Here is an 18,402-nt window from a genome sequence, read left to right on the forward strand (position 1 = left end):
TGTAACTAGGTTCAGTTTTCATAAAATATGAAATGTACTTTTGATTCTTCTATATTGTAAAATGAATAAAAAATTATTATTGTTATTTTTGTAGCATGGGTTTCATGTACAAGGTCTTTTATTTTAAGGTCAAGCACCCATTGAGTGCTTCTAGGGTTTGTCCTAGGGTCAAGAAGTCAAAAGAGTCATTGTCATATGAAGAAGACCCCATCGGACATATTGTAACTTGTAAAAAGAATTATTTTTGCATTTAAAAGTGTCAAAATACCCTCCAAGTCCAAGTCGGCCTGGCAGCTAAGAAGTCTGCCTCAATAAGAGCATTTCATCCACTTTGGAAGCCTTTGACAAAGTAAAAGGACATCACAAGAAGTTATCAAGTTTATCAAGGGAAATCATCCTGACTATTGCCCTATAGATTTCTTAACAAATAGAAAATTTCACAGAAAAGCTTGGGCTCCTGAGTTGTGAACCCAAATCAAAGCAAATCATAAAGTAAAAGGTGCACTAGAGAGGTGGAAAAAGAAAGCCAAAGAAAGGGGTAATTCATGCCTACACAATTTCTCCCTTCTTACATCTATACACTCTAGATGTTGGGCTTGCATTAGCTGGTCAAATTTTTGTGGCACCTTGCATTAAAATTTCTCCCACTCCACAGCCACAATTCTCAAATGCACCTACCAATTGATGGGCTAACTTGGGACATGTCACTTCCTCTCGTGGGCTAGAAACACCTAAAAGGGTTATTGAGCTAGCCATCCTTAATATAAGGAGGTAACCTATTTATTAGCCCTGATCTAGATAGAAATTTGAAGGTGAGCTTTGTGTGAGGTATTACCATGCCCTAGAGCATTAGGTATGGTCCACTATGACCCATTTATGGTTATTGTTTCCAAATGATTGATGATTTCAATCAATTTTGAGTAAGGCTTCATTAAGTCGTATTGTTACAGCAGTAGAGGCCTTTTAAGAGATGATTATACTTCTTCTCAATCACATTCCAGAGGTCATTTTACACATTCCAAAGACCAAATATCACCTTGTTGATGCAGCGTTGCACCCGGAGAAAAGCGTTGGGCTATCTAACGGTTCCAAATCATACATGACACTCTGAAATGCTCCCAGATGCTAAAATGTTGAGCCCGTGAATTTTGGCGTTGAATATATTAATGATGCCCCCAAATGGACCCAGGACACCCCCAAACTAGCTTTCACACTATTTCATGGGTGTTTCTTGTTCTAAATCCCAAATCATGACGGTTATCCTTGAGATGATAAGGCCACACTTGCACATCACCATTTGACACCAATGCTTGAGTAGATTGGTGCCATGTCACCATTATTTCCCTTTAGAGGATGACATATGTTGAAGAAAGTGTAACTAGGTTCAATCTTCATAATGACATGATCTTTGTAAATGATGAAATAAAAGAAATAAAATTATTTGTGTGTCTTGCTAAATGGGTTTCTTAGTGGCTTCCATTGAGAGCTTTGGGATTTATTAATTATTCAAATAGTCAATGTCATGTATGAAGAAGCTCTTCTTGAGCCTATGTTTAATGTATTCAAGTCTATAAAAACATGTAGAAGTCCTCCAAATGACAAGCACAATCCTCTTTGTCATGTCGGCTTCAAGTAAAGGTAAGATCTTCATGTTGGCTTACAATTAAAAGACACATTTGTTCATTGGATCAAGTCAGCTAATTTATGGAGGACCAACAACTATTTATATGCTACTAGGGTCATCACAGAATTTCGGACAAGCATCTCTACAACTTCAGATGAGGATAGAATTTCGGATACCTCTACACCTTCGTGGGTAATCACAGTGAGTAAGAATAGTCCCATGACCTCGCAATCTTGGAGATCTTTGTTCTTCGAATAGGTAACACAAAGATGAAGTTCTTCAACCTCTTCACAGATTATAGTCTCAACCTCCTCAGTGGTTACAATCTCGACATAGATATGATGACAAAGATCTCTGTGCAGGGAGAAAACGCAATCACAGTCTCAGTTGTGATGATGATGATCTTGATGATCCAACACTGACACATTTTGTCTCGGCATGCTTTCTAGACACAATCATGATCTCAACATAGTAATCTCAGTCATGATCTTGATGAAGATGTAGTTTCAAGGTCATGATCTTGATGAAGATCTTAGTGTAGCTCTCATATGTATGTATACATATCTCTGTATAGAGATCTTGTTACAAAGAGGAAGCAGGAATGGTCTCAGTAAAGGAGCAACAATGATCTTAATGAAGGTGCAGTAGTGATGGCTTCAATGTGGCAACGATGATGATGAACTCCGCAGTGACAAAGAAGAGGATTGGTGTCTTGGTCTTGGAGTGGCTTAATTAGGTCAAGGGTCATGATTTTGGTATTCATCAATTGGAATCTCTATAAGAAGAATTTTGTGCAAGTTTTCCTCTCAAAGAGTGAGAGGTTTTGGCCTTGGCAGAAAGCCAACATCTTGTGTTCTTGTGTCTTTTGTTTCAGTAGCTATTTGATGAACTAAGAAAACACACTCTAATAACATCAAGAGAAGATTGTTTAATAAGGAAAAGTTTAAAATGCCTCACAAATAGTTATCATGACTAGAAGAATCTTATTAACCTTGATTGTCCTAGATTCTTCAACATGGTATCAGAGCTAAGGAGCTGAAGTCAAAGGAAGAACAGAAAAGAGACATTCAAGGATCAAGTTTCAAGAAGAGACACTCAAGGATCAAGTTTCAAGAAGTAGTCTACAACAGCAAGAGCTTTTGTTTCCGAAGTCATCATCAAAAGACCACCAAGCTCCTCATCAAGTTGTCTACAAAGCTAGGTAGCTCAAAGGATCTCAAAAAAGAAGACCGCGTCATCTTGGAGAAAGTCGAAACCCTAGAAGCAGTTCTAATCTACACTACAAAAGAAGGTGAAGCATATTGATGGCGAGAAGGCATTTTCATCATCTTCAAGGTTATAAATCAAGCAAGGGTCAACTCCTTGCCCTAAAAGAAGATCTTCCAAGAAAGCGACAAATCATCCTCATCGAAAGAAGTAATATTTTCCATTGGAGAAAGGTTTTTTAATTTGAAAGAACATCCAAAAAGAAGCTCTCATACATCTTCTTCAACCAGTGATCAAGTAGAAGAGTTCATCACCACTCGTCAAGTAAGTATTTTTCATTCATTAATTTATTTGGTAAAATGACTTCATGGTTGCAAGGAGACCTATAAGTCGGATAGGTCATTAAAATTCCTTGCATAAGAAAGGAGGATAGATAGAGTCCTCAGAAGAGAAGTCATTGATATCTATGGAAAAGTCTCTGAAGGTCAAGCATTGTTTGAATGCATAGAAAAGGATCAAGGGACTCATAGGATTCTTATGAAATCAGCGAAAGGTCGTCTCATCCCTATGTAGCTGGAGAGGAGACATAGAAGAGATATATGAAATGATAATGCAGTGAAGAAGGTAATATCACTTAGACCTGATTGAAGGTATCAAAGGGTGAAGGAATATCTCATTAGATCTCAATTGGGAGATCTGGGAAAGATGATAAGAGGATAATGATCATTGTTCTTAAATGCATTCACTGATAAGCAACGTAACAAATGTCCATAGACAAGAAGGTTACCTCATTCGACAACTTGTGGTCTCTATGATAGATAGAAAAATACAAGTTGAGGGAAAAAGTGTTGAAGGTTAAAGAACTCAAAAATTTGCAAAAAGGAAAGGAAAGTTTCGTCCTCAAACAAGACAGAATAGTATAGCTAAGATTCAATGTTATGGAAAAAAAGCCAATATCACCGGAAAGATGGAGAAAGTTGAAGAAGAGGGCCAAGGAAAGAGGGAGTAATAGATCTCTACTATGATTGAGATGGTATCCCTCACAAAAGGGTCTTATCATAAACTCCTAAATCTTTTGTTATAGATATGACCATGATAATAAGATGCATAACGGAAGAATTGGAAGCAAGAGCTCGTGATATCGCCATGGGGAATCATGAAGGACATAACGATCAAAATCCATGGTAGTAAAACATGTGCGATATAGCTCTTGGGAACCTCATTGGACATTGAAGGAAAGGAAGAAGTCATCCAGGACAAGGCTCATCATACAAAAAGGAAACATCTGCCAGATGGGGATATACAAGATCCTCAAGATTCTCTGATGGAATCCTCATCGGAGGGTTCACTAATCTAGAAAGGAAGCAAGTGTTTCATCCGAAACTCCAACTTGTGGAATTCATAGATGATGGTCTGATGACATGAGAGATAAAGCAGATCAAGGGATTGAAGATCTTTTCAATCAAAGAAGTTGTTGGAAGAAGCCTAGATGACCTATAGGTAAAATGAGGTATGTATGTTTGTATTTAATATTATAAAGTCGTGTCGTATGGTTGCAGGTAACATGGATCACTACTTCTATCTTGAGAAGCATGATCAAGAAAAAAAGGATCTCCTCCTCTGAAAGAATGTAGAAAGGCATATGTCACACTAGATGAAATCAACATAATATGTCCTAATATGGAGTATGAGGTGGTTGACTATAATTAAGAAGCTCTGATTGGAAGCTCCTGGGAATGGAATGTGTGAGGAAGGAAGAGATTGTGAGATATTGTTAAAATTGGCAACTAGGGCCAAACTCCATGTGGGTCATCTTCTCTATGGCAACTGATATTTTTCTTGGATCTCTCTCATCGAGAGGTGTAGGATTGATCTAAAGGTCATCTGATTTCGATAAGTATTCATGGAGTTATGAATTTATTTGCGTTATAAGACAATTCGTCAAGGTCGGCCAGCAACCAAATAAACCTCACATGTGCTCAACGTTTTAGTATAAATAGAGGTGGCCTTCAAGTCGTTTCAACAGACTTGGGATCTCTTCCTCTCTCTACTTGTCTTTGGGTTTTAGTAGGAGGAGAGATCCTACGAATAACGTTGCCCTGATCCAGAGGGTAGAAAGTCGGAACTGCCGGAAAAGCCGGAACTGTTGGAAAAGCTGGAACTGTCGGGACTGTCGGAACTACCGGGAACAACCAGAACTGTCGGAACTGTCGAGAACAGCTGGAACTGCTAGAACTGCCAGGAACTTCCGAAACAGCCAGAGCATCTGCCTCCGAAGGAGAGCAGCATGCAAGGGACAACTAAATAACATTGGGACAGTTGTATGGTACTTAGCAGTAAATACACCAAGCATGCAACGTTACAGCTAGCATGCAACAACAAGCAAGCAAGGTGCAGCCAACACATAGGTCAGGATGGCAACATGGTGCAACAATGGCACATAATGCAGTACAGTGATGGGTACAGTCATGATTAATGAAGTGTGATGAGATGCAGCATAGTGATGATGGGTGCACCATGGTGCAGCGCGGTGAGGTGCAGTGTGATGACGAAATGTAGCACAACGATAGGTGAAGGTGTCACCTTGGAGAATTAGTTGAAGCAGCGTGTCTTCAATTGATCTCATGTATCATCTTCTTAGAGATGATCTATGCTCTTATCTAGATAAGTCAAAGTGTTGACTTCTGTTGTAAACGTACTATCTCTCTCTGCTGAACTATTGAAGAACATATAAGAAGAATTGATCAAGGGTTTCCCCACATTGGGTTTTGTCCCTAGCTAGCACCACAACTTGTGTCCTCTTGTCTTGGCTTGTCTTCTGCGATTTATGTTTATGTTCTATTTGTAGTTTACTTTAATGCTGATGTGATTGCTAATCTGGAAAAGATATGGAGCTAACTGTGAAAATTGAAATAAATTGCTGTAAGCATAGAACATACCTAAAATTAACAGATATGCAACCATGATAAATGCAATCAACATCCAAAAGACCAAGAATATTTGACGAGGAAATCTCCCAGAAAGATATGAAGGCTCTGATGAAAGTCTGAAAAAGATGAAGACCCTTGACAATGGATATCTTTGGGAGATGTGTCAACATGTATGCAAGATGTTGATACCTACAGGAAGATGTCATGATGAAGAGCCATCTCATAAGGTACTATTTGACTTAATGTTATGTTTTGATTTCTTGAATAATATCTGGATGAGTTCATGCAAGGCTACTGGAACAAGAGTTGTAAGTACAAGTACAACTAGCATTCATGTGGTGGATGGAAATTTCTGAAAGCAACATGATGAGGAAGAAGCATCCATATGACGAAGGTTGCATATATGTATCAAGAAGGCCACTTTCCATGAAGAAAGGAATGACATGACGAACCAAGAAGGAATGTGATGGATGGCTAATGCCCTACGAGGAAGAAGCTCAACTGAATTTCATGACATCAAGGAAAGAAATTGATCAAGCAGCTGAAGGACCCACGAAGAAGAAGCTGTTGATGAAAAGGAGGCTCCCTAGTTAAGAGGGAGCTATGACAAGTCCCTAATTGAGAGGAAGCTTGGGCAAGTTCCTAGTTAGAGGAAACTTGGGTACATTCCTTTACAAGAATGGGCATATCTTCCCTAGTTAAGAGGGAGAGATAGACACAATATTCTTGTCTTCACTTGGGAAGAAAGAATGGAGGATTGGGTAATCATCTGGCATTCGATGCTCTTTGAAGTTGTGTAGGGCATCCAAGATAAGAGTAGGCAAGAGGACTGATATTCTTTGAGGGTTGGGAACCCGGATAAGAATAGTCCTAGAAAGTCATACTCAGTGAACACTCGGGTGGGTATGTACCTTGAGATACAATCATGAAGCTGTCTAGTCATTGGTCTCGCCAACATTGTGCTCTTATCTGATAAGAAATAGAGCTGACAGCCAAGGCCTTGATGTGGAAACAATGTTGGTTACTATGATGTTATATAGATGGGTTACCACTCTGATTCTTCTTATGAGAAATTATTTAGATTGAGAATGACCAAGTACCATTATGAATACCTCCCTAGTTAAGAGGGAGTGTTGAAGAAAGTGTAACTAGGTTCGGTCTTCATAATGACATGATCTTTGTAAATGATGAAATAGAAGAAATAAAATTATTTTTGTATGCCTTGCTACATGGGTTTCAAGAGCAAGAGGTTTATTTGTTAGTGGCTCCCATTGAGAGCTTTAGGATTTATTAATAAGTCAAAGAGTCAATGTCATGTATGAAGAAGCTCTTCTTGAGCCTATGTTTAATGTCTTCAAGTCTATAAAAACATGTAAAAGTCCTCTAGATGACAAGCACAATCCTCTTCGTCATGTCAGCTTCAAGTAAAGATAAGATCTTCATGTCGGCTTACAATTAAAAGACACAACCCTTCATTGGATCTAGTCGGCTAATTTATGGAGGACCAACCACTATTTATATGCGGCTATGCTCATCACAGAATTTCGGACAAGCATCTCTGCAACTTTGGATGAGGACAGAATTTCGGATACCTCGACACCTTCGTGGGTAATCACAGTGAGTAAGAACAGTCTCATGACCTCGCAATCTCGGAGATCTTTTCTCTTTGAATAGGTAACACAGAGATGAAGTTCTTCGGCCTCTTCACAGATTACAGTCTCAACCTCCTCGATGGTTACAGTCTCGGCATAGGTGTGATGATAAAGATCTCGGTGTAGGGACAAAATGCAGTCATAGTCTTTATTGTGATGATGATGATCTCGATGATCCAACAGTGACACATTTTGTCTTAGCATGCTTCCTAGACACATTCATGATCTCGGCATAGTAATCTCAGTCATGATCTTGATGAAGATGTAGTTTCAAGGTCATGATCTTGATGAAGATCTCAGTGCAGCTCTCATATGTATGCATACATATCTCAGTATAGAGATCTCGTTGTTACAAAGAAAGAGCAGCAATGGTCTCAGTGAAGGAGCAGCAATGATCTTAATGAAGGTGCAGTAGTGATGGCTTTAATGTGGTAGTGATGATGATGAACTCAACAGTGACAAAGAAGAGAATTGGTGTCTTGGTCTTGGAGTGGCATAATAGGTCAAGGGTCATGGTCTTGGTATTCGTCAATTGGAATCTCTATAAGAAGAATTTTGTGTGGGTTTTCCTCTCAAAGAGTGAGAGGTTTTGGCCCTGGCAGAAAGCCAACATCTTGTGTTCTTGTCTCTTTTGTTTTGGTAGCTATTTGATGAACTAAGAAGACACACTCTAATAACATCAAGAGAAGATTGTGCTAATAAGGAAAAGTTAAAGATGCCTCACAAATAGTTATCATGACTAGAAGAATCTTATTAACCTTGATTGCCCTAGATTCTTCAACAACATAGGGCACCATGGTGATGATGTCTTGGTTTGGAGGTGCTTTAGAGGCATTCCCAAGAACATAGAGCTACTTTTTCAAATATGGAGCACTAATTAGCCTATTTAACACTTTTGCCATTTTGAGCTCCTTTGGAGGATGATGTCATAGTGGAGGAGGCTTTTCTCCCACACGTGTGGGCTCTTTGGGCATTATTTTTATATTTTTGAGCCAAGAGGTTTGCTTGTAACCTCACATTTGTTGAACACTCAAACTAAACTTCTAATTAGGGCCTTTACTTGTATTTTTATAAAAAAAATAAGGGTTCAATGCCTCATGTCAATAGAGGCTCCCTTTATTTCATTTCGTCATCCCGCATTTTATCACTCTTCTCTACAAAAAAGTGTGAATTAGTCCTTTTTCACTACTTGGACATGAAGATACTTTTCAATTGTGCGAATTTCTTGTGTAGATGGTATTTTGCATGGAGAAGTTTTGTTGGGATTGAAAGAAGTGTTTCTTTAGAGAATTTGTAAGTTTCATGCTTCGTCTTCCATATTTTGCATATTGTATGTGTGAAGTAGGGTTTCTATTTATGCCATGACTAAATGCTAAATCTATATTGAAATATTGCTCCATTATTGCATACGAAATTGTTCCCCTTAAAGCTTATAAGGAAACTCTAATTTGTGCATTCTTTATATTTAATTTCTCCCCTCAAAAGGAAAATAGGTAGGGTTTTAAAATTGGATGCCCTAGTCATCGCCCCTACTCCATCAAGACCTTTCCAAGGAATTTCAACCTTAAAAGACTCCATTAAGGCCATTTAGGATAAGGTACTAATCCTTATGGTGTTGATCATCCACAAAATTTATTAAATTTCCTCTTCGTTTGCTTTTTCCTAGGCATCTAGGGTTAGCCAATAGGGTTTTAAGGCAGATTTATGCATAGAAAGAGAATATGTGTTGTATGTTTGTGGCTCATAAATTACAAATTGCATCAATAACTTACATTAAAATAAAATTTAGCATTGTGCATGGTTAAATCCTTCCTTATTAGGACTCGCGTCATCCCAATTTGTTGTCTATGGATACTTTTCAGCCATAAAAATCTATTTCCCAACCCTAATCCCAGTGTCGATTGGAAGGCAGTTGTTTCTTTTTGTTGATTATCCTTGAAAGGCTTTTCGTTTAGTTGTTATATGACATTTTGCACCCTATCGCTACAAATCAATCAAACCCTAACTTATAACAGATGTATCTTTAGTCTAGGTGTAGAGTACTTGAACCCTAGCATAGAACATCTAAGCCTTTCATGGCTTTAATGATACTTTATCCCGTTTAATATGTTAGTTTTTGTAGCATTGGAGGTGTTCTAGTCTCGAAACTTTGTGGAGAGGCTAAAACAAAGGAGTTCTCCATAAGCCAGAAACCGTTTCTGGAAATTCCACCTAGAAGTGTCTCAATTAGATTATTAGCCTATTTTTAAATGTTTCCTAAGTCTAAACTTAGGAAAACTGGTTAATTAATAAGAATTAATTGAGATAAGTTGTGAATTATCTAGAAACTCACACAGATCGACAGGGAAATAATCTTAGCCATCGATTCAGGGTTAATCTTAGTCGTTGGAGTCCCAACCAAAGATTATAAAAAGAAGTCGATGGGTAGATGGAGAACACACACCTAAGATCGATTTCCTTGGAGAGTTCGATTTTCTAGAGGAAGCAGCAGGAAGAGTTTGAGCCAGAGAAAGAAGCAGAGACAAAGAAGGGCAGGGACAGTGAGTTTGGAGGAATGTTTTTCCAGATCCGAAGAGTCAGCAGCAGAAGGGTCGTATTTCCGAGTGGAGTTGCGCAAAGGCAGCATAGAAGGCTTCAGAGGGAGATCAATTTTGTTGAAGGAGAGAGAAATTCAGTGGTTGTTGGTTCGGAAATTGCCCTGGAGGCCAAGCGAATTTCTCCCAAAGGCAGAGTCAGCCAGGTCGTCATTTTTTCTTGCAGTTTCAGACTTAGCAAGTTAGGGTTTGCGCAAGCACTCCAGAGAGGCTCACGCAGAGGTCATACGACTAGCTAGATTTGTCAGTTGTCAGAGCAAGATCATGCATAGCGCTAAGGTATTTTCCTCACAGATATTTTGGCCAGATTATTTTGTTGTTTGGGTTGTCAGTTGGGCATCCACAGATTGTACTCAGAATTTTACTACTACTTAATAATAAAAACCCTCAGTTGTTGCACCTGTTTTCCCAAGTTGGGTTTTTCCGGGGACATTTGTCCAAAAATAATTGTCAATTTTTTGTGTTTGTGTGTGCTAGAATATTTCTCAGTTTCCAGCGTTATTATTTTCCATAGTTTTATTTGTGAAAGTCGCAGTGTGATTTATTCGATATTTGTCATAGCAAATAAATTGTTAATTAATCAAGAATTAGAAGAATTAATACCAGTTGTTGCAATTGGATTTCAGACTTGAAATTTTCACATGGTATTGGAGCGTGATTGATTAGACAGGGAGACAAAAGAATTCGTTATCCTAGGGAGGACAGGTGGTTCCCTTGGGCTTTGATCTTTGGCCTAGGGAAAAGTGTCCAAAAGAATTTAATTTTTCTCCTAAAGTGACTTTATAATTTTATAAAGTTAAATCTAATTTAAAAGTGACTTTAAGTGATAAAATTACTAAGTCTAATTTTAAAGTAACTTTTATAAAGTAAATGAAAAAATAGAAAGGAAAAGTGACTTTGGAAATAAATGACTAAGTGGGTCTTTATTAAAGTGGGGTGAATTAAAAAATAGAAAGTGAGATTTAAATGAGCATTTAATCTCAGCCATTGATCTAAATCTATTTCAGCCATTGGATTTAGAGATCACCCAAAAGTCACTTGGATCACCCAAAAGTCACTTGGAGTTATATTAGAGGAAAAGGTCATTCATTCTTTCATGAGCAGATTGGGAGAAGGAGAGCAAGAGAGATTTCTGAGCAGGGAGGAGAAGGAGACAGCAGCTTGGCACACATTCCAAGGCAGCAGTTGAGCAGATTTGTATAGCTGATTCAGCACATAGTGAAAGGCAGATTTTTGCACAAAAATCGAGGAGCAGTTTGCTGATTTTTCTGCACACAAAACGGAGGCCGTACAGCATTTATTGCTGTCCTGTTTGCTGTAATTTCCAGATTGCTGTGAGGCACGGGAAAGGAGATAAGTTGTAAATTTGCTTGCTGATTTTTTGCTGAATAATTCTCACTGTAAAAAGGCAATTTTCAGAAATAAAGAAGAGCTCTCAAACTGGTTTTCCCCAAGAGTTGTAGGGGGTTTTTCCAGGGTCAAGTTGACCAAAAATATCAGTGTTTTAATGTGTTTTAATCGCTGTTTTTGATTGCTGATTTTTAATTTTGCAATTTCCAGCATTCTGAAAATTTCCAGAATTTGTGTTTTCAGCAATATTTATTTTTTTCAGTCTGTTAAATGTATGGTTATGGGAATGGGCATTTAACTACATGGGAGAAATAAGAAGAAACTGAAAACCGGGGTGGGAAAACAGAAATTTTTACAAGATTAAAACAAACTTGATCCTCGTCTCTTAGAAGCTTCTCACCAATATTTTTATTAATACACATTAATATTTTTATTTTCCTAAGTTTAGACTTAGGAACCCAATTAAAAATATTAATTATTTTAATAACTCACAATCCATGTGGAATTTCTCCAAACGATTTTTGGGTCTTGGAGATTTCATGTATTCTAGCCCCTCCACAAAATTTCAGAGCTAGAGCGCATCCGATGCTACCCAAAATCAACATATACAGATCAAGTACTGAAAAATAAATGAGACACCCATGCAAAGGACACACTTATTTTAGGACTAAACATCCCCAGAAAAACCCAATGCGGAAAAACCGGTGCAGCAGCTCCGAGGGTTTTCTATTATTAAGCAGAAGTTCTTAATACAAATGCTCGTTACCCTCCCGACAAACCAGTGATAGAGAAATACAATGGCAGAGAACCTGAGTGAGTTTTACCTCACTTCACCCAGTAGAATTTGGTAGCAAAACTCGCTGGCCCCAGCTACAACTTCGCTGCCCCTTCGCAGTAACTGCATGGACCCGTGTGGAGCTCTTTGAGGCTCTGCATCAACACTTCTGCCCACTGCATCAACTTTCCCGGTTGTTCGTGCAGCTCCCCAACTTTCTGCGTGGAAGGTAGTGGTTCCTCTGCGCTGGCCCTCCTGGCTCTGCATCAAGACTGTGTGGGCCCAGACTGGCCCAGCGTCAGCTCTCCTGACTACTGCACTGCCTCCACAAACTTCTCTTTGCCTCTATGTTTTTATTCCCGAACTATCACTGCCCCTCAGCTGCAAGATCTCCCCAATCGATTTCCCTCCTAAGAACTTCTCACCTCAAAAAATCGATTTCCTCAATCTTTCTCTTTGTCCTCTCCAACTGACCCCAAGCCTTCCTTTATACTTTTCCTGTTGAGACATCAACAACCGAGATTAAGTCTCTAATCAACGGCTAAGATAAAATTAGACTTGATCCTCGTCTCTTAGAAGCTTCTCACCCATATTTTCATTAATACGCAAGGTTTTCACCAGTGTTCCCAAGTTGGATTTTTCAAGGGACATTTGTCCAAAAATAATTGTGTTAATTTTTTGTGTGTGCTAGAATATTTCTCAATTTCCAGCGCTATTATTTTCTACAGTTTTATTTGTGAAGGTTGTTGTGTGATTTAATCGATATTTGTCGTAGCAAATAAATTGTTAAATAATTAACAAATAGAAGAATTAATTCAATTGCTAGAATAGAATTTCAAACTTGAAATTTTCACATAATAGACGTTTTATCCATCACCTTGAGCCATCTAGTTGAGCTAGGGAAGCCTCCTTGTGGTCAAACAACCACTAAAGAGCAAACAAGGGTTGCTTAAATGACAGTGGCAACCCTCTCTCTTGTTGCAATAAGGTTTGGTCCCACCTAGCGAGGCTTTGCACTAGACCTTGTTGCAATAAGGCCAATAGGTTCTATTAGTCCTTTCAAAAAATGGCAATTGATACACTTTCAACATGAACCACATCTTGGGAGGGTTTCCATCCACTAAACAAGTAAAAAATATGTCTACTTCAGCTTATTTTGATGATCTTGAGCCTTGACTACAATAAAGTATTGTACTCATTAATTTGTGTATCTCTATGTTTTCTATATAATATACGAAATTTAATTACACTAAAAAAAAAAAATCTTAACTAGCATAATAGAGATAATTTGCAACTAGGGCCAAATTCCACCTTGGGATAGCTCATATGATGGAGATGATTATTGCATTGGATTCCTCTTTTCGAGAAGTCCAAATTTGATATAAAGATCGTCTCATTTGGTCAAGCAGAAGTGGAATTTGGAATTTGTTCTTTCTCATGCACAAATTGTTAAGGTCAGCCTCAACGTAATGTAGGCTCAATAAGCCCAATATGTGTACTTTCACCCTCATCGAATTGTATAAATAGGAGTGACCTCTCTCCTCATTTGGACATCACTCACTCATCATTTCTTCTCTCTCCAAATCTGATTGGTTCATACAGCTTGAAGATCAACTCTCTCTCTCTCACACATGTGGATGGAAGGACGAATTTCTGGGTCAGATTGCAGGCCGAATTTCAGAGTTTCAGGACAGTGTTGACCAAGGCTTTATTGACCAAGTTTGACTGTGTTTTCAGGGGCAGAATTTCGATCTCTTGAGGCCGCATTTATTGGCACATAAATCGAGGTGTTTGGGACAGTTTGACCAGCGTTGACTTCAGGTTGACTTCTGTTTTGACCGCATAAAATCACAGAAGATTTTCTCTCTCCTTTGACCAGGTTTGACCAAGCTGTTTTGGGTTGCATTTGACCTCCTATTCAAGCCGAGTTTGACCAAGGAGGACCGAGCTGCATTGGTGAAGTGTTGTTATTGTTTTCACCAGCGTTGACTTTTTGGTTAGAGCTGACAGGGCTGATTTGACTGTGTATTGGGCTAGTGAATTTGATTTTTGTACTCTCTCTGTCTTTGCTGAACTATTGAATAATAATAAGAGGATTTGATCAAAGGGTTTACCCCACATTGGGGTTTTTCCCTGGCATCCACCAAATCTAGTGTCCTCTTGTCTTGTTTTGGCTTGTTTTCTGCATATGTTTTTATGTTCTATCTGCATTCACTGTCAATGCGATTAAATTTATGTGATTTCTACTGGATATAATTGTAATTGTCATTGGGTTGATAAAGGAACATTGAAGTAAATTGCGTTCAGCATAGAACATACCATTGTTATCTAAAATTAACAGGTTAACCCTCTAATTTCATTTAAACAACTATTTCAATTTGAAAGTACATATTTCCAACATATATTAAGAACTTCGTGACAAAGAATTCATAATATAGAAATGATTCTATAAGTACCTCTGAAATCTGATTGCTTAAATGTTTTCCTTCATATAAATTTTTTGGGCATTGTGAAGCCAAATCTTCAGATATAAATCCAGTGCCATTAGTATGTATTAGAAGCTCTCCATTCAAGTCATAAACCTCCATTTTATTCTCATCCTGTTCGATTGCAGAAAATATTTACATTGATACTGTTGACTAATTTTAGGAAGAGACATACACGAAAACCGAGAGACAGACACACAGAGAAGCATTGGTTCCAGTAGAAGTTTACATCAAATCAACCAGCCTAACAACTACAATCTGCAGGTAAAAGAAATTAGTTACATCAAGCTAGTGCATACCAAACATGGTATATCTTCCACACGGATAAAATTTACATCTGAGATACAACCTCCAAAGGGAATGGTTTTTGAAAGAATCAATGTAAACCTGCGAATTCAATGAACTTCAAAATTACAACCTGCAAACTACATCAACTTCAAAATTACATTAAAAAACCAATTCTACCAGACTACAGGATTAGATATCAAGCACTCCATTCATAAAATGGCTCATATGGATGATAAACTATCCAGATGTTCAAACTCACCGAGATATGTACTTCTCCAAACTGGCAACAGTATGCACATGCATAAACAGGCATCGCGCCTCATGGATAGATTTGTTAAACAAAATGTATGGACTTTTTTCATCTACTTCTGCAAATGATTTGGTGCAAACAAAGTAACATTTGACTGATGATGACATGGGGTTTTTCCTTCTTTCCTTGCCACCATCCTTAAATACTGCCATCCACAAAAAGTAATTTAAATAACTTTACTGGAAAATCTCTATAATATAAGAGTAAATTCACATATAGAATGCAACTTGCAATTGCTTTCCTAACTGTTAGACTTGATTCCCTTTATGCCTTTTATTCCACTCAAAATAACAAGAAGCACTTTCCAAGCATCCAAGCATTTCTTCATTGCAATATTGATATGCTAAAAATTAGGTTCTATGCTTTAACTTAAACAAAATCAGAAGGGAAATATCATGAATCAATCAAGCAATACAATAGAAAAGAATAATATCAGTCCCCCTGAACAAACCTATCAACTATAGGAAAATTAAATAGGAGATAGGGCTTCAAGCACACTAAAGTGGAATTTAAATACTGTGTCTTGGTCTGGCTGGCTCTCTATTAAATCCTGGCAGTCAAGGACAGACCTCAATCAATGGGAAGGTAATGTTACAACCAGAAAACACGAAATCCAATTTGCAATTTCATAGGCATAATGTTACCACCAGAAAATGCAAAATCCAATCTGCATTTTCATATACAGTTTTCCAGTGAGCATTGTGCAGGTCATGTATGTTGGCAGCTTGGATTTGTTTTTTTCTTTCTCGTGATTGACAAATACTCATCTTTTGAGCTGTTTTGAGTGTTGACGTCAGACATTTAGAAACAGTTTTTCCACTTGGTATTGATTCACCCTGGGGACATCCTCTACATATTTTATGGATAATTTTTCATTAAGGACTCCTTCGAGGTATTATGATTTATCACATTCCCCAAGGCAAGTTTGCAACTTTGCACATTGGGAGGCATATTCATCTTTGTGGTTCAAATCACACAAAGCGTGTTCTACATATTTGGAGGTGGAATATTGGCACTTGTTAAAAGGCTTTACATTGGATTTCTCTCTTCATGATAAGGACACATGCCATACAACACCCATCTACATGGTCAAACTACCCTATTTTCCCTGAACGATCTTCATCCAAGGAAGACTTCACGAAGGCAAGAGAGTACGTTCTGAAGCAAGCTGACATCTTGGCCCACAAAGGCACAAAACATGCTTAAGGTTAGTATTTGATGAAGCACTCAGCATAGAATCCTCTAGAACAGTGTTAAGACTTCTCTTGAAGCATAATTTCTAAGCAAGTGCTCAGATATTTCGGCCCACAACTAGCACCTTTATCAAGAACAAGTCACAATTTAGTGGAATGCTGAGCCAAAGAAGCTCACATGTGGCCAGCAAAGCAAGATCAAATAATGTTTTGGAGTGCCTATCCTTTGAGGCCCACACATGCTATGTTAAATCATTTTAAAATCGTGTTTACTGCTTGATTAGTGGAGTGCCCTCCTTCTAGGGATGTCTAGACTCTAATAATCTTTTATTTCATGTAAAAGTGCAATCAAAGACTGTAAAAGAATGTGTTCTCTCCATTTGTACCTTGTGTTTTCATTGTGGAGAGAAGCCTAGCCCATTGAGCCCAAAATAAGATATCTTGTGCAGGTCTGCAGCATCATTAAGGAAGGGCAGCGATTATCTCTCGTAAGGCCAATATTGTATCTTCCTTTCCTCTGTTCTTTGCTGGAAATTCTGCTGCTGTTATAGGGCTTAATTTCCAGCATAAGAGATCTGAAAAGTGATATTATTGTCCTCTTAAAGTCCCTTAATTTCAGATCCGATTGTGTTATATACCTGGGCTGTTCTTGTTAATAAAAGCCTGTAATTTACTTCAAATTTTGGAATTTAACATTTGTGATGAAACAAGAATCTAACAGGGGTACTATTGCATCTTCACGAGCTTACTACATTTGCTGCAAATTGAATTTGCAGCACCGTCATAACTTCTAAGGGCTGTTGTTCATTCATCTTCACTTGCTGAATATTATCTATTGATCAATTGTCCAAGTCTTAAAGTAATTTGACTTAGTTGACCAAGTACCAGGTACTGATCTACTGGAATCAGCACAAAAATCTATTGGATACCAGAAGATCTTTGATTCGTAACTCTGATTTACGTCTCAAAGGTTAATAAAAACTGATGTAACAATCTTATCTAGTGAATCTCCCTTCTGCCAGATGTGAGCCAGACTGAAGTGAAGGAAGGTTTTACAGAGGTGACAGTGGGTAGAACCTTCAATATTTCTTCCAGGGTTTGAATTTGGACAGCTCAATTTATCCCATGTGCAGATCCAACAGGTAATAAGTTAGATTAAATTCTCATTGTTTCCCAAAAGGAGAAGAGTGAAGAATATTTTTTTTGGCACCACAGTCTGGCCCAAATTTCTTGACAATAGATTGTAAGATGCAACATACATGAGAAATCTCTTAATACAACCGAAGATTTATTTTCTCACAGCAGTTATTTATTCCCAGCATTTTATTTAATTGACCAAAACAAATTCTGAATTGCCAAAAAATAAAATCACTGGTATTTTAGGCTCTAGAAATTATATGCAATAGAAGCAAAAATTCGGAGAGATGAATCACATATTGCAACAGATAAATACACACAACAATTCTCCATCATTCATTAATCTGAAAAATCAGGGTTTTCAACCCACAATTACAAGGAAAAATACAATTACTGGAACATGTAACTCAGCACCCCACTGGATGAATTCACCCAAAGAATTCGGCCTACTGGAAATCAGCCTCTGTAAAAACTTGGCCTAGAGAATTTCGGCCCAGCAAATTGACCCTGTGCTTTGCCTTCAAGTTGCCTCTGTGCCTCGGATAATTCAGCCCTAGAAAATCAGCCACTCCAATCAAAACGACCTCCCTCTCTCTTGTTAGGATATTCCGACACATAGGAAATAGTTAAGTTCAACTTGGTCTAGTATAGAGTTAGGTAAAGTGTGTTTCTTTACCGTTGTACATTTTGTAACTTACAATCCGACGGTCACGATATGTAGTGATCCGACGGTTCACTCTCTCCTCGGTATTACCGACACTTGATCCGTGGCTTGACACCCGATTGGTCCATGAGTTCTATTTAAAGCGCATGGAGGGTCATTGTTTGGGTAATCCGTGCATGAGACAAGCTTATGT

General features: G+C 38.1%; 1 protein-coding gene across 9 annotated transcripts in view; it reads right to left on the reverse strand.

Annotated features, from left to right (window-relative positions):
- Positions 1-18,402, reverse strand: part of LOC149261610 (putative RNA-dependent RNA polymerase 5) — a 489,457-nt gene that overhangs the window by 330,641 nt on the left and 140,414 nt on the right. For 8 of the 9 annotated variants that reach the window (XR_016258459.1, XR_016258462.1, XR_016258461.1 and 5 more), the window contains exons 6-8: positions 15,165-15,360; positions 14,917-15,004; positions 14,588-14,731 (exon numbers count right to left, since the gene is read on the reverse strand). Coding sequence is in view for 6 of the 9 variants with exons in the window: in XM_089422462.1 (XP_089278588.1) it covers positions 14,588-14,731; positions 14,917-15,004; positions 15,165-15,360 (428 nt within the window). In the remaining 3 variants the exon portion in view is untranslated. The remainder of the gene's footprint in view (positions 1-14,587; positions 14,732-14,916; positions 15,005-15,164; positions 15,361-18,402) is intronic. The other variant, XM_089422452.1, reaches the window with a different exon arrangement.

Source organism: Pinus tabuliformis, chromosome 6 (genome assembly GCF_031772625.1).
Source record: "Pinus tabuliformis cultivar Carrire ecotype Pingquan chromosome 6, CPIR1, whole genome shotgun sequence".
Lineage (NCBI taxonomy): Eukaryota > Viridiplantae > Streptophyta > Pinopsida > Pinales > Pinaceae > Pinus > Pinus tabuliformis.